Source organism: Dermacentor albipictus, chromosome 4 (assembly GCF_038994185.2).
Source record: "Dermacentor albipictus isolate Rhodes 1998 colony chromosome 4, USDA_Dalb.pri_finalv2, whole genome shotgun sequence".
Lineage (NCBI taxonomy): Eukaryota > Metazoa > Arthropoda > Arachnida > Ixodida > Ixodidae > Dermacentor > Dermacentor albipictus.
Window position 1 is genome coordinate 174,669,520 of NC_091824.1, and position 15,836 is coordinate 174,685,355.

Genomic DNA, 15,836 nt, shown 5'->3' on the forward strand with positions numbered 1-15,836 from the left:
TTGGAGACTGACGAAGAAGTTTGAGAACAAGCTGAAGACTGCTCAAAGAGCAATGGAACGAAGAATGCTAGGCATAACGTTAAGAAGCAGAAAGAGAGTTGTTTGGATCAGAGAGTAAACGGGTATGGCCGATATTGTAATTGACATTAAGATAATGAAATGGAGCTGGGCAGGTCATGTAATGCGGAGGGTAGATTACCGGTGGACCATCAGGGTTACAGAATGGGTACCCACAGAAGGGAAACGCAGTCGAGGACGGCAGAAAAATTAACAGCATGCTAACCGAGTTTGCAAGCTCCTTTTCAAACGAATTTATTAATCGTACAACTAATGAAAATTGGATAGTGTTCCGTGACTTCCTGAAGAAAATCAAAAATACGTGCATCCCTGCGATTTCATTCACATCAAGAACAAATGCTTCCTGGTTTACAAAAAAAGTCAGACATTGCCTGAATTGAAAGAGCGTATAATACGGCCTCGCAAACCAAAACTGATAATGCGTGGGAAAAAATTGATAGTTAGCTCGGGAATCGGAAAAAAAAACAATTGAGGAAGCTAAGGATCATTATTTCAATTGTACTCTGCCCTCTTTGCTAAAATCTGATCCAATAAAGTTTTGCTTGTAATTAACCCTAAGATACGGACGCTGTAATAACCGTAAAGGACGCAGATGGCTGCATTGTGCCCAATGAAGCATGTGGTGACCTCTTGAACAATACTTTCAGTCAAGCTTTTACCGACGAACCGCCACTCGACAAGTTTTGTAGCGTCTCTCCTTCTACGATAACTTCACCCAAGCGAGCCCATCACCGTTACTGCAGCAGGTGTATCACAGGTTATCGACAGGCTCCCACTAAGCTCCAGTCCTGGACCGGACAACATCAGCTCAAAACTACTAAAACTAACTTCCCACGTATCATCGTTTTTACTGTGTTTAATTTTCCAACAATCACTGGATACCGGCTGTGTTCCAAATGATTGGAAGTCTGGCCATATCATACCCATATTCAAATCTGCTGAGCCCTCATGCCCAAGTAATTACCGCGCGATTTCACTGACACCAGTTTGTTGTAAACTACTTGAGCACAATTAACTCCCACATTATGGGACATCTTAATGCAAATAATCTGTTATTCAAAAAATTAGCATGACTTCAGATACAAACGGTGTTGCCAAACGCAGTTGTTCGAACTAACCACTGGCCTACATGACTCTTTGCCCAATTTGCTTTATACTGAAGCAATATTTATTGACTTCTCGAAAGCCTTCGACCGTGTTCCGCATAAATGGCTGATCGTGAAAATAAAAGGCCTTAAGTTAGATGAAAAAACTACCCAGTGGATTAACGAGTTCTTATCTGGTCGCTCTCAATCAGAAACTATTAATGACAACCAATCTACTTTCTGCCACGTTAGGTCAGGGGTGCCTCAAGGGTCAGTGTTAGGCCCGTTATTATTCCTAATATATATTAATGACATAGCTACGAATACAACTTCAACAATACGGCTGTTTGCCGATTGTGTAATTTATAGACAGATAACCACCCCTGATGACGTTGCCATATTACAAAAAGATTTAACCCCATTAGCTGAGTGGTGTCGCGTATGGAAGATGGTAAATTAATGCAGATAAAACTAAGGTCATGACATTTTCTTCCAAGTTAAGCTTTCCGTTCAACGTATACACTCTACGCAATGGGATACTCGAACGAACCTCTTCTTTTAAATACCTGGGCGTTAATCTTACATCTGATTTAAGCTGGGCCATGCATGTTGAGCATGGCAAGACTATACGCAAGCTAATTACTAAAACTAAAAGTGCTGTTCGTTTAGTTTGGAGGGTATCAAATCGGCATCATGGACTCAAGGAGGATAACCTCATTCGTTTAATGCATGCCTTCGTTCTGTGACACTTTACATACGGGGAAGCCATGCATCGATGGAAACGGGCAGAGCTGGATAAATTGAATGCACAGCTTAGAAATATTACTAAGCGGGTTCTCGGGTTACCCGTATACACTTGTACAGAGCGCTTAATGCAGCTTGGCATTCATAACACTCTTGAAGAGATTGCGGAGGCCCAGGAGCGCGCACAGCTAACTCGCCTCACTACAACGAAGGCAGGGAGATCCATCTTGCAGGAACTCGGATATCGCCCCGATAGTGTAGCGGAGGAGTTCTCTGACGTTCCTCCGTCGATTCGTGAGAACATTACGGTTGCGCCCGTACGTAGGAACATGCACCCCGATCATAATCGCGGTAGAAGGAGGGAAAAGGCGGCCAACCTCCTTAGGCAAATACCCAGTGATCAGCGACAGGTCAGTTTTGTCGATGCCGCTTCTTGTAAGGGACGTCGGGCGTTCACCATCGTCACTGTCGATGCTCGGCAAGGAATCAGCAATGCCGCCTCGGTTCGGACGAGGGACTCCGAAATAGCTGAACAAATGGCTATTGCATTAGCCCTGCTGGATAGCTCATGGGATGTCATCTATAGGGATTCAAGATCTGCAGTCGGAGCATTTGAAAAAAAAAAGGAGCACCGTTTCCAAACAGGCCCTCAGACTAATTGGCGGTAAGGCAATCAAGCACTACTTCATTCATTGGTTTGCCGCACATCAGGGTCAGATAAAGGGTGCTCCTCCCAACCTCAACGAGTCGGCTCACGGGGCTGCGCGAGAATTTACCCACCGCGCTACCCTCGACCAATCGGAAGCCGACTCCGCAGAGGACAGGGACACACCCTCCACCTACAACGAGATTACTAAACACTACTATCTCAGCCGTAGAACCTACTTCGTTCCTCATCCGCGCCTCAGTAGAGCTCAAGCATTAACGCTCCGTCCACTACAAACGAATACCTATCCTGATCCGTCGCTCTTACATAAAATCTATCCGCATACTTACACCAATGCTACCTGCCACGATTGTGGAGAAATAGCCACGTTAGACCACATGATCTGGCGGTGTGTCTGGCCACGCTCTATCATCGATAACAGCTCGGCCAGATGGGAGGCGGTTCCGCACAGCCCTCTTCTGACTGACCGACTCTGGGCTGTCCAGCAGGCCCACGATGCGGCCGAGAGGCTCGGCCTTCCGGTTCCCGCGTGGGAGCGGCCCGCTTTGTGAAGACTCATGATCAGCAGGACCTAATTAAAGTTTTACCATACCATGCATGTTGAGCATATTACTAACAAGGCACTCAAAACACTTGGCTTTTTAAAGCGCCGTCTGTGCCTTGCAAACAGTGACACAAGACTTCGTAAATACATTTCTCTTATCATAGTAACCCTCGATTACGCCTCAATTATTTGGAACCCTCACACAGCTAACCTTTCTGATTGCATCGAATCAGTTCAAAATAAGGCTGCCCGCTTTATTTTACGCTCCTACTCTCCATACCAAAGTGTGTCTGCGTTAAAGCAGGCCCTTAATATTCCGGATCTTGGCACACGACGGAAATATTTCCGTCTTTTTTTCACTCCCTTTACTATTGCGGTTCATCTTTTTCATCTGCTCCCATCTTTCCCGCCCATTATCTGTCCAACCGCAATGACCATGTATGCAAAGTGTCTCTGATATTCGCTAGGACCGAAAAATTCCAAAATTCCCCTTTGTTGTTATCAGTGGATGTATGGAACGCCCCACCCCAAGATATTGTAACAATCACTGACCCGTCTGCCTTTCAATCTGCCCTATATATATATATATATATATATATATATATATATATATATATATATATATATATATATATATATATATATATATATATATATATATATATATATATATATATATATATTATATATATATATATATATATATATATATATATATATATATATATATATAACAGCCGCCCAGTCAGAAGTCTGATGAGCATTTATTCTTGCTACGTTTCCTGCATTAATTCTTTATCAGATGGACCTATTCATGGCGCGATGCCGCATTCTCCTGCACGTGCGTTTTCCATTGCATACGCCTCACATATAACTATTTCTATTCTGTTGTGCCTAACTGATAATATAGTATTTATTTAGAACTGCTGAGTACATTTGTACTGTGACACATGGGGACATGGGATGCTGGGTTACCTATAGCGGGCTTGTCGGTTGGCAGCTATTTTTCGATGTTCTCATAGCCTTGTGTTCATACGCCTTTCAGTCTGTCGACCGCACTTCTTTCTGCAGGCAAAAAGAGTATTCTTCTTTTCCGCAATCCACGAACTTTAGCATGTGGTTTACGCCACATTTCTTATTTTTACGACTTTGTCCGTTGCAGCCATTTACTCTTCTATACATCCGGGGTACAGAACATTATTTCGACTTTTTGTTTTATGGGCTATTTCAGTTTTTTGCTTGCGCAAAACTTTGTGTATCTACGGCAGTACTATAGGTCTTGCTCTGTCATTACTTTAACCATTATCTTCTGTATTTATCTTGTCATTCATTGTCCTCAACAGTTCAGCTATTGACGCTATGAGGCTGTCGGGGAACTGGCTATTCTTCAGTCTTTCCAACGGAATGCTTAGACTTTGCAAAGCCTTATGGAAACAATATTTTTTTACCCCTTGCGATAGCTACGATATCGCTACGTCTGTTTTAACAAGACTTGAGTACACGAATCATATATAACGATTGCTTTTTCTCCTTTTGTTAGTTATATCCAACACTAGTGCTCAAAATCTATGAAGATGTTAATACTCAAAGATTTTAACGACGACTCACTTAACCTAACGGAAGCCAACCTGGTGCTAACTGAGAACTGGATCTGACTTCGTTGTAGTTACTAAGAAAGAAAGATATCACCCAAAGTGGCGGAAGCGATAGCCAAGGACTCCGACGCTACAAACATCAACGAAATAAATATTAAGCAGATGCAAAACTTGGCAGCGAAAACGTGTGTAAGACTCGGCCTTGAGAAGGTAAAGACAGACGTGAAAAGAAGTAACAAGCGAAATATAACGTCGTAGTTCGACAAATAATGCGTAAATTATAGTTGATGACGAAGCAACATGGCAGCGAACTGTGGCAGTGTGGCCTACCGACACAGCTATCGCGCTTGTGAGTTGCAGTTATGCGCCTGGCCGCAGCTGCCCTGACGGCGCCGGCTGAACGTGGAGGAGGCGCCGCCGATAACCGGATCGCACGCTCGCCGCACTGGCCAAGCACGTCGGCCTCCAGCAGCTCGCTTGGCGACAGAAGACGACGCTCGCGCACTCGTCCCGCAGTTGCGCAACGACCGGTTTGCACGCGCGGCTGTTCGCGCGCTTCTCTGCCGCGGTTTCTCCTCCGTCGCCGCGAATGAATCGCGGTGCGCGGTGATCGCATTCATTTTTTGTTTCCACATTCTTCGCGAAACTGGCCGCACAGCGGCACGGCCGAAGCGCCGAGTACAACGGGACTTAGAAGGAAAAATCCATGCAGAATAGAGGCAGTAGCAATCGAACGCTGGCGCCTGACTGAACCGTTACCTTGCTGGAGGGAGAACGAGTTTAACGTCGACGAGAGAAAGGAAAAATGTACTGCAAGAGATGTCTACGCAAGGCGGGGAAGAAAAAAAATAAGGTACGCAGTCTTCCAGACGGCATCGTGAAGAAAGCCGTGTCATTCAGCGCAGCCAAGTTCGATGCCTCAGGAGTCGCCAGAAACGCCAGGCGCTCGACGTTGTCACCCACGCCTTATATATTCCTGGCGTCGTTCGATAAACTTCCGTTTTTCCAAGACGCGTTCGATTGAAATTCAAACATGAAGAAAAATAAAAATGAGTCAACTCGTATGCATGTGCACTTTAACACTCCCCCCTCTGTTTCTGTACATGCCAGCATTGATCGAGCATTTTAAGGCGAAAGCCTTAGGCGTTTATGTTGGCGATGCCCTTGGCGGTACTGCGCGTGATGAAAAATGCCTCCTCCACGCTCAACCGGCACCATCAGGGCAGCTGCGGGCAGGCGCATAACTGCAACTCACAAAGAAGCCCAAAGATTAAACACACGTCAAAAATGCTCGGATTGACATCACATTTTACAGGGAGGTTCCTGTGAACAAAGTAAATTAGTGGCTTTGAAAAGAAAATTTGGCACCTTTCGGTTTGGGTGGGAATAGAGCCCGGACCTCCGGGGTGCTAAACGAGCGCCCTTCCCTGAGGCAACGGCTGCTCCACGGTTCTGGCTTACTAAACGCGTGCCTACGGTGTGTGCCCGATTGCACACGTCACGTGCGCAGCCATCTCGCTGAATAGTGCGTGCGTCATTGCGCGGTGCACGTGACTCTGCGGAGAAGGTGGCGCCACGTCACCATATATGACGAGGGCGCTGATGACGTTCCGAGGTCTGCAAGCGGTATAACGCTTTCGCACTACCACACGCAAGCAGTCTTCAATGTCGGCCGAGTTTTATGTTTAGTCATTGCTGTCACGCCAGGTGGTGTTGCGCAGAAAACCGGGCCGGCGGCGAGCGATGGAGGAGCGTGCACGCTCTTGCGGCTCGCGGCCGCGCAGGGAGCGCGTGCCGCTGCGCCCGAAGTCGCCGCAGCGCCACACTTCCCACTGCGGCTGCAGTTATGCCTCGCAAGGAGTCTGGCCCCGATTGTATACCTTAATGTATTGCAGATTTTTCTTACAAAGAAGTCCGATTGTACAACTTAATATGTTACCAAATGTACATCAGGCTTTCGTCTTCTTGTGTTACAAGAGTGTGACACTTGCCGAATTGGATTGGAGAAACATTATTAAAGGTACTGCAGGACGCACGTCAGCGCGCAGTGGGCGTCGCCCGCGCAGGGACCGACAGGGTACCTGGCGGCGGCTGCCGAACTTTTCGTTTCTTTCTTTTTTACAGCTTAACCCCCTATATATCTTTCAGCTGTGTGCTTGTTCGTTGGTTCTGGTTACTGACAGGAAACTACGAAGGCGACTTCGTTATAAAAAAGGCGCCCTTCAGTCTCGTATGTATCCGTGGAACTTCATGCTGCGTTTTTGTTCTTTTTCTTTCTCGACATAAACACGCGCGGGCGGTCAGCGCCGCGTGAAGGACAGTTCCTGCTGCGCGCCCCCGCACAGCCTTCTTCGCTCCAGTCCCACGTCCAGCAACCGTCGGGTTATCGGCTCGCATTGCGTCGTGCAGCGTATTCTGCGACTCGCTGCTTTCCACAGCGGTGAGGTCGACCTGGCTGCGTCAGAAGTTACCCTTGCCCAGCCTAAGCGCGCGATGTGTCTGCCGCGAGCAAGTGATATACGTTCGGAGATCCGCGTTTGGAGCGCACATCACTAAAAGGCAGCACGTCGCCACGAACACATTGGCTGCGTACTCTTTGTTTTTCGTAAATTCCATAAGGACGATCAGTGGCGATTTAGCGGCAAATGCGACAGCAGTGTGGCAGCATTACGTTTCACCTATTTGATGCCTCGGGTCCACGATATTTAAACCGCTGTGCCCGCATCGCAAGATGATGTTGAGGAGCTCACTCGACACATGTCCTGCCTCTTCGAGGAAAGTGCAACTGACGGTCGTCAGTAGCGCGCACACAGCATTCTGCTTAGCTAGATCAAGTTATCTGGTTCCGAACAGCAGTAGTGTCATTGGCGCTGCTTCACTGTGAGTACGCTTGAAGGCAAAAGCTCCTTACAGTGACATTGCCGCTTGTTCGGTGCCGCGCGCCCAGGAGGAGTATCAGCATATTTCAAGACCACACTGCCAACCGAATGGCATTTGTAAACTGTCCTTACTCTACGCCAGCTGCCATTCGCAGCAGAGCATAAACTAAACACATGTGTAGCCTGTGCCAGCGCTGCCAAAAGTGAACTGATACTTTTTTAACGTTTGGCTGCTATTTAAAAATTCTTCGTGTTGCAGTTTCGTATGCCAAGAAAAATAGTGCTCTCTAGGCTAAGCATCGGGCTTTGTTAAGTATACTTGGGAATTACGAGCCATTTTCGCACGTACTTTCATGTGTGAAGCTCAGCGTTGCAATAGTGTCACTGCCAAGATAAAGAAAACATGATGCGTGCACCCTGGCAAATTAACGCATTGCCAGTGCCGCACCGCTAGCTGCTTCGATCCGCTTGAATGCCACACGAGTGCGCCCCGGAACAGGCCGGAAACACAGAAGACAGGAACAAGCACTGGCGGAACGAATGCGTGCCAGAGAGATTCAAGCGGCGGGTGTCGCTGGCGCAGCGGGCAGGCTGTCGTGTGGCGAAGTGGGAGGATCAGGCGGTCCTTGGGGAGTCGTCTCTACAGCGGCGGCCGCATTCCTCGCCGCCTTTGTGCGCGACCGTAGCGGTCCACCTTGGGCGACCTTGCCAGATTGCCGGAAGGGACTGCCCTCTCTGCCAGAGCCGCACAATGCATTCGCTATGGGTGAACCAGAAGTTAAATGCTAGTGTCGTAGCTGTAATGCCCGCGTCGGTTGCACGAAGATCGCGGGGGCTGGGTTCGGTGCTCGTAGTCTTTACTGACCCGAATGAGTCTCTGTGAATGGGGTGGAAATCAAGATCGCTCCGGTACTTCGATTTAGGCGCACGGTAAAGAACCACACGTGTTCAAGATTAACCCGGAGTCAACCACTACGGCGCGCCTCATAATTAGATGGCAGTTTAGTCGCGTATATCCCCAGAATTTAATGAGTCCATCTTTATGAAATAGGTGTGGACGAAAGCAGTAAATATTAAACGAGCGTGCGGGCCGTGTCCAAATAAATGTTATTCCCTGCGTCTTGTTAATAACAACTTCCCCTGTGTACTGCCACGCGGATGCGGCCGTTTTCACGTCAGTGAAATACCACTGAAGCAATCTCTTTTGCCCTGTACCCCTACGGCCCCGTATTAACGCCGCAGTTGTGCTCTCAAATATTCGTATGAACCGTGAAGTAAGACTTCGGCATCTGTTTAGTTTTTGTTTGTCTTTTATTCTTTTTCACTCTCTGCTGAGTACTTCCCTCGCGTAAAAGGCTCCTTGACTGTGACGCCGGGCGAGCACTCTGTACGCGTTGGCTGCACGTGCCTTTACAGGCCTGCGTGCAGAGGGACAACGCACGTCGCGGGATCAGCTCTGCACAGTTACACGCCTACCAGCTATTGAATCAAGGAAGGGCTCATCGCGTTCTGAAAATTTTGGTGAAAAAAGAACTGCTTGATTTCTTTTTCTTTCTTTTTTTTCAGTGGGTTTGTGGAATTACTGCCGAACCATCGCCAGGCCGCGCAGGTTCCACAGCACAGCACACTGGGAGCTCTCAGTCAATTCGCGGAAGCCGACCTCGATTTTCTCAGAAAAATGACGGCCGCCCTCTCTGTTGCGACGTGCAGCGAATGTCACTGGCTATTCTGAATGCCGCCGGTAAGCTACAAGATAAGAGAAGAAAAACAACGCTAGGAACTCCACAGCAGTTCTAAAATCCTGCTCACGTCCTTACATGACATCGTTCTCCGCCGGGAGTATGATTAGTCAAAGTGGCCAGCCGGTGTCACCTTCGCAACGGTGTCCACATTTCTCGTCGAAATTTCCTCTCGAATATGCTGGTTTCCTAGAACGTAACGGAACTGGAAACTGTCAGCTTGAGCCCTGATGCGCTATCATCGCGGCCTTTTTGGATGAATTAACAGAAGAAGAAAGAAGTGGGGCGGAATTCGACAATGTCGGTCAGAACAGCGCCGCAGTCCCACAAACCCGAGTGTGGAAAGGAGAACTTGTCAGTAGATACGTCACAGCGGTCACTATACTTTCCTGGGCCCTTGCCGGTTTGGAAGAAGTAGTTTACACAGCACAGTGAACGCGCTACCTGACCACCTAACAGATCATCTAGAATTAATCACTCCAAAGTAATGCGTTCCTGCAAGAGTTCAGCTGTTTCGATATTATTTTTCTCGACGGCATATAATGATGATAGAAATTGATAACCCAGATCTGTCGATGTTTTTGAAAATGCTGTCCTGTAGCTCTCTCTTTCTCTTGGACGAAACAGATGTCTGCAGTGTGCATGGATAAATTAATAAAGTGTCGGTGAGAGCTGTCATTAAAAAGGTAAATTATAGGGTTTTACGTGCAGCAACTACGATCTGATTATGAGGCACGCCGTAGTGGGGGACTCTGGAATAATTTGTCATTGTGTGGTTTCACATGTGCAACGAAGTTACGAATGTTTCAAATAAATTCTGGAGATGACGTATAGTTAACATAGGGAGCCCATTTCTTGTTTCTATATCAACCATATACATTTTGAACGGCTTAGCCTGCGACCCTGTGTTTTTCACAGAATGTTGCATAACATTTTCATCAGTCTGTTTGAAGCAGACTACGTGGCATTTGGTTTAAGGTAGCATTATCATTGCAGCGTGAACCAGATCTACAAATACCGCCGTTTGCAAATATCACTATACCGTTCATAACTTCATTCCTTCAGTTACATTAAGTTTATTCTTTGTTTATATTCATTTTGTGAATTTGCTTATTTCTATACATATAGACGAGACGAGACCCTATCGGAACCTCGCTTTGACTCATTAGGCTAATTCATTCATTTCCAATATTTACCTTAAAATCAACGCATAACCGTTCTGCGAACGACGATGATGCAAGGACTTAACATAACAGCGCACACTTAACGACACGCAAGATCACAGGACACCTTCGATCGGTTTTATATATCAACTGTGACATTAAAATATGAATATGATCTTGCGAAACCTCACTCCGCAGTGTATGCAAGCATGTTCTAAAAGTAAATGGCTCGGGTAACACTGCACACACCAAGCGAGTTCGACATGTATTCACCCGGTTTTGGAGGCGTAATGCAGCCTCCGTGCGTTGCTGAAATGAGGCCTGCTTTCGATTCCTGTACAAGCAATGGGTACATGTGCCCGGTGTAAGTCTAGATTTACCCACATGTGAATAATTGCCCCAGAGAGCCTAAGGTGTCCCGGCGAGTCGGCAATCCAGACCGTGTCGATAGCACATTCCTCGGGCAATTGCATCGGTCTTTCAGTGCCGAACGCCCGCTTTTGTGCGCACCGTTAGTGGCGCCCGTGACCTCATCGTGTCGCGATGAGCGCGTAACCGCGGTACACACGCTTTAAGCGCCGCGTGTGCAAAAAATGGTGCACGCCAAGATGAAGCCTCGAAATCAAAAGCCTTTATACAAATAACAATGTTTAAAATGGCTGTCATGCATCTTGAAAAAATCATTGCGGGGTCCTGGTTTCGAAGTTAGTTAAATACGCGTGCAAAAACAAAACAAAGGTAAGATGGACAGGAGATGGTGAAGCGGGCATGTGAAAAGTTATCCATTGTGATCGGGGCAACGATGCTCAAAGAGAAGAAAAACGTTCGCGCAAGTTCTGCCTGCTACGGCGCCTCTTGCAGTTCCTGCGTAGCTCTGGGACATAAAGGGGCACGCCAGCGAAAATAGGCGCTCAGACGTGTCCACGAGGCGCTCCCCGTTTGGGCGGCCGAGGTTGCTTTGCTCGGCCACTGCATCCGTTGAACACATATGCATGTCTTATGCGTGACGTCATCGATGACAGTACCCTTCATGTTGCTGCTTCCTGCATGGCCGAGAAATTGCGTATATATTTTCGTCCCGGTACGGCAGCGGGAGTACGGCGCCACGTAGGCGCAATGTTAACCGAGGGTCGCCGTATAGTGAAATCTGAATGAGGTGCAACATAGAAATCGACTACAGCTACGGTCGCGAAGCCGGTGAGCTATTATGGCACGTCAATCCAATATTACATGTACACGGCACTCTTACTTCAGAAAACAAAAGAGCGGACGCCACTGCTCAATATTCACCGTAGGAATTTAAGTGTATTAGGTATGTGGCACTGATGCGGATATAGAAGACGAAAATCACGTACACACAGTTGCGAAGCTCTCTCGCGACTCTATTAGCAGTGTGACGACTGCATGCTTGCAGCATAATCTTATTGCCCTGCTACAGATATGGAATACAGAATGGTAGATTAGTTCGTACAGACGAAGTTACTGAAGAAGCAAGATTACGAGAACATTGTTGAGTCCTTATACAGTATCGTGTGTGTGCGTGTGTTCTTACAGGGACGCACTTGAAAGGCCAACCTGGTGGAACGTTTATTGAAGCATCTTTTTTTTTTTAATTCTTTGGTAGCCCGAAGCCCTTCTCGGTTTACACTTTCGGAGGGCAGGAGCATCTCCAGTTGAGCCAGAGAAAGTTAGCGAACTGCTGATGTCACGACAGAAGTGACCTTTATTTTGGCAACAGATATGTGAATCTTCCTTAGTGGTATTTTTGCATAGGACCGCCAATGCCGTGTACAATGTGAAAGGATATACTGGCAATCTGCATGTACATGAAACACCTAAGACGTCTTCACTAGAAGCTCTTACACCTTGATGGCGATCGGTTGGTGCCAAGAACTGCTGAATGCAGGATCATGAAGTTACGGAATACAAACAGCGCAAGGTGCTCAGCATGGCGTCCTAACGACCTACTTACAATATGCTTGCGGAGAAAAGCCATAGCTTGAACAGATCGGGAGAACATCCAAGTCATGTAAAGGAGAACGGAATTGCTTACTTATACGACGACACTATCTATCCCTGACTTTTTACGTGTGTAGTAAAGGTATTGAAGCTATTGAAGATAAAGACTGGGTAGATAAACACCGCTACCTAAATTTACAGTTGAGAGAAAGGGGGAACAGAGGAACGCTCTTAGCGATGCTGCGTGTCATGACGAATTCGCGGGCTTTATTCAGAAAAATATAATCAGCCCTTCCATTCTGTGAAGGACGAGCAGAGAAGCTCTGGTGTGTTTTACCTCAAATGACGCATCTATGTATATATAGGTATTATTATTATTATTATTATTATTATTATTATTATTATTATTATTATTATTATTATTATTATTATTATTATTATTATTATTATTATTATTATTATTATTATTATTATTACAAGATCGCCTAGGCGGCTATGTGACGTAGCAACAAACGCCCACTGGTGGTAACAGTGTGTATTCGACGCAGGTGGCCGTTAAACCAAGCCTCGACGCGAGCGACGATATGCGCTGACCGGAGCGCAGTCAAAGGAGTGCACGAACCTAGACGCGTTTGTTTGTAATTTGCGATTGAGCGTACTTCCTAGGTAATTAGCTGAATGAAAATTGGAAGGACTGGAGTTTCGTTCTAGCGGACAGACATGGGGCTGTCCGTTTCCCTCCCCTAGAAGCCCCTGTATTGACAGCCGACGGGTATTCCAGAATATTTACAACTTCGCTGTGAATTGCGTGTTTAAGAAAAGTAGATGGAACTCGGCGTAGTTGTTTTAGCAGCTAATTGTCATATAATTTGTTTTGCGACAGTTTTTATATAAGACGAGAGTTGACGCCGTTTTCTGTAACCATACTCCCTCCGCAGACGACCATGTATTCACGGCAGACGGGAATTCTGTAGCGTTAACAACTTCACTGTGAACTAACTAATTAAGACAAGTAAATGAAACTCGGCGTAATGGTAGAGTCGTCTTAGCGGCCAATTTCAGTACGATTTTTTTCCAAGATACCTACATTAGGTTGAGAGCTACAGAGCATTCACGAGAAACTGGATACGAAAATTTTTTCGTGTCCACGCAACGCGTAGACGGACGGACATCGACCACCACTGGAAAGTAGCTATACACAACAGCTTCCCTGTAAATAAATGAGGCCACCGGGCAGATAAGCTGAGATGCCTGGCTGCCTGCAGTGCACCTGCACTGGGGGCTGGGAGACGAGCTCACACCATCGAGAAGTTTCTGACGCCAGAAGTTTCACGGGCGCAGTACAACACGGCCAGTAGTCAACAATACACGCGATCCTTAGTGGTATCGCTTCTTTCGAGAAAGGCAAACGATCAGCCCACATGAAAAACTACGAAACTCGAAAAAGACCCAAGAACACGACGCGTGATGCACTATACGCGGACACTCAGCTATAACGGCCAACTCACGATTTCCTTGCGGAGCGAATCCATAGCCAGGTCAAATCTGGACCGACGCCAAGTGGACGTGGCTTCACCGTCCGGTAAAGCCATCGCGTCGTCGTCCGTGGAGCATGCTGCTGCTGCCTCTCGGGATGAGCTGTCGCTTCCGGGCGGAGACGCAGCTGCCCACTTATTCCTCAGCAGCTCGGACTGTCGAAGCCGCTGCACGTAGAAGTCGCGGCAGCGTCTCACCAGCGCAGTGGCTCCCTGAAGGCGCGAAGTCGTCCCGGGCTCCGAGTGCTCGCGACGTCGAGCCACGCGTCGCCATCCGGGCTCGTCGGGACGCTTGGGCGCGCGTCTTGGACCGGCGATGCCCAGCGGCCTTTCAGTGCGAAATTGGCGGCTTCGCTGTTGGTGGCCGCCCTGCTGGTGACACGAGCACGGCGAGGAAGACATGTCGCCGACGGGCACTGCACTGTTCCGCGGCGCTTCAGTTGGCGCAGATGCCTCGCGGTCCACGATGCCCACCCATCCCGGGCCCAGCAAACCGGCGCCCCTCGGAACCACGAACGCGCACCAGAGAAAGTCGGCCGACTTATCGCGGCGGCATGCTGCTCGCGAGGGAGCAGCGCCCGCGCACTTGCTCTCGGTGTGCTCGCCGTCGAACGACTGGCCCGGGGAAAGACGCTCCGCGCAGCTGAGTCGGTCGGCGTTCGCGTCGAAGCGCTTGCTGTCGGTGCCCCCTCGGGCGTGACGCAGCCAGCGGTGCCGACGCGTGACGGCGTCGAGCGCCGTCGGTGTAGGCCGCCGGTCAGTACCTGCGCTGACGACGCGGAACCGGCATTGTTCAAGGTTGCATCGGTCGTTCGCCGCCGCGCTGCCAGCGCTTGTGAAAAGTGGACCGCTTAGCGTACCCCCCGCCGCCATTGAGGAACCTTACTGCAGCTAATGGAGGCTCGTCGTCCTTCTGTCAAGTGCGCGCCTGGAGAAGGCAGCACTCCACTGCTATGTAACATTTATCTTTGTGTAAGGGTCCCGTTTTCCCATCAACCCTTCACTCTCTAGACGCAGGAGTGAAATTTCATTTAGCAGGCCCGTCCATATTAGAGATCAGGTCTACCACGCGTATTCTGTAGATAAAGAACTGTATTTGCCGGACGCATTGTGGCGACAGGGCCAGGTGTTCGCAAGAGCCTCCGACGCGCCAAAAGGCGGCCTGCGTGCAGTAAGTGCAAGTATACGATGTGGCCCACGTAATTTGCGCCAAAACGTAAAATATGCAAGTGACACGTAGCTGAACAGAACCAAGTTTATGTGGTGTGGCGTAGCTTAGAAAAACTCGGCCTATTTGGTTTTATTTCACTTAAATACATAATTATGTGCTCTTAATTAATCAACTTCTCAAATATTATATTCAGAGCAAGTCACAATGAGAAAATTCTAGATCGTCCTGAAAAATTCCCGATTCCGATTTCTGTTCTTACACGCTGCGTGAAAGCTTTTTCCAAGCCTTTAAACAATAAAAACCGCGAAACACAAGAAAGTGTCATGTAATAGAAGCCCCGGACCATGGGCTACTTCCCCTTTGCCGCTTCCCTGGTAATAAACATGTTTTCGTCATCTCTTATAATGTGTAGAGATATTATCCGAACGCAAATAAAAGCACATTTATACGTAAATGACGACTGGCGCAACGGACTTGAACGTGTCAGATCAGTTTGGTCAAGTGGCTACCGACGAAGGCTATTTAGAAATTTTGTTCATTATAGTTCAACAGGAAATGAGCCACATTTATTTGCAATGTTACTTTGATGTTTACATCTACAGTAGTAGTATTAACAATATTCAGATATATCACCCATCTTGAAATATTTGAAGCGAAGCTTTCGTGAAGCACTGAAT

At 47.7% G+C, this 15,836-nt stretch overlaps 1 protein-coding gene across 1 annotated transcript in view; it reads right to left on the bottom strand.

Annotated features, from left to right (window-relative positions):
• LOC135913597 (uncharacterized) overlaps positions 1-15,442 on the bottom strand; it is a 75,652-nt gene extending 60,210 nt beyond the window's left edge. The window contains exon 1 of the mRNA XM_065446112.2: positions 13,962-15,442. Within this exon, the coding sequence (XP_065302184.2) occupies positions 13,962-14,861 (900 nt within the window). The 5' untranslated portion in view covers positions 14,862-15,442. The remainder of the gene's footprint in view (positions 1-13,961) is intronic.
• Between the last annotated feature and the right edge of the window lie 394 nt (positions 15,443-15,836).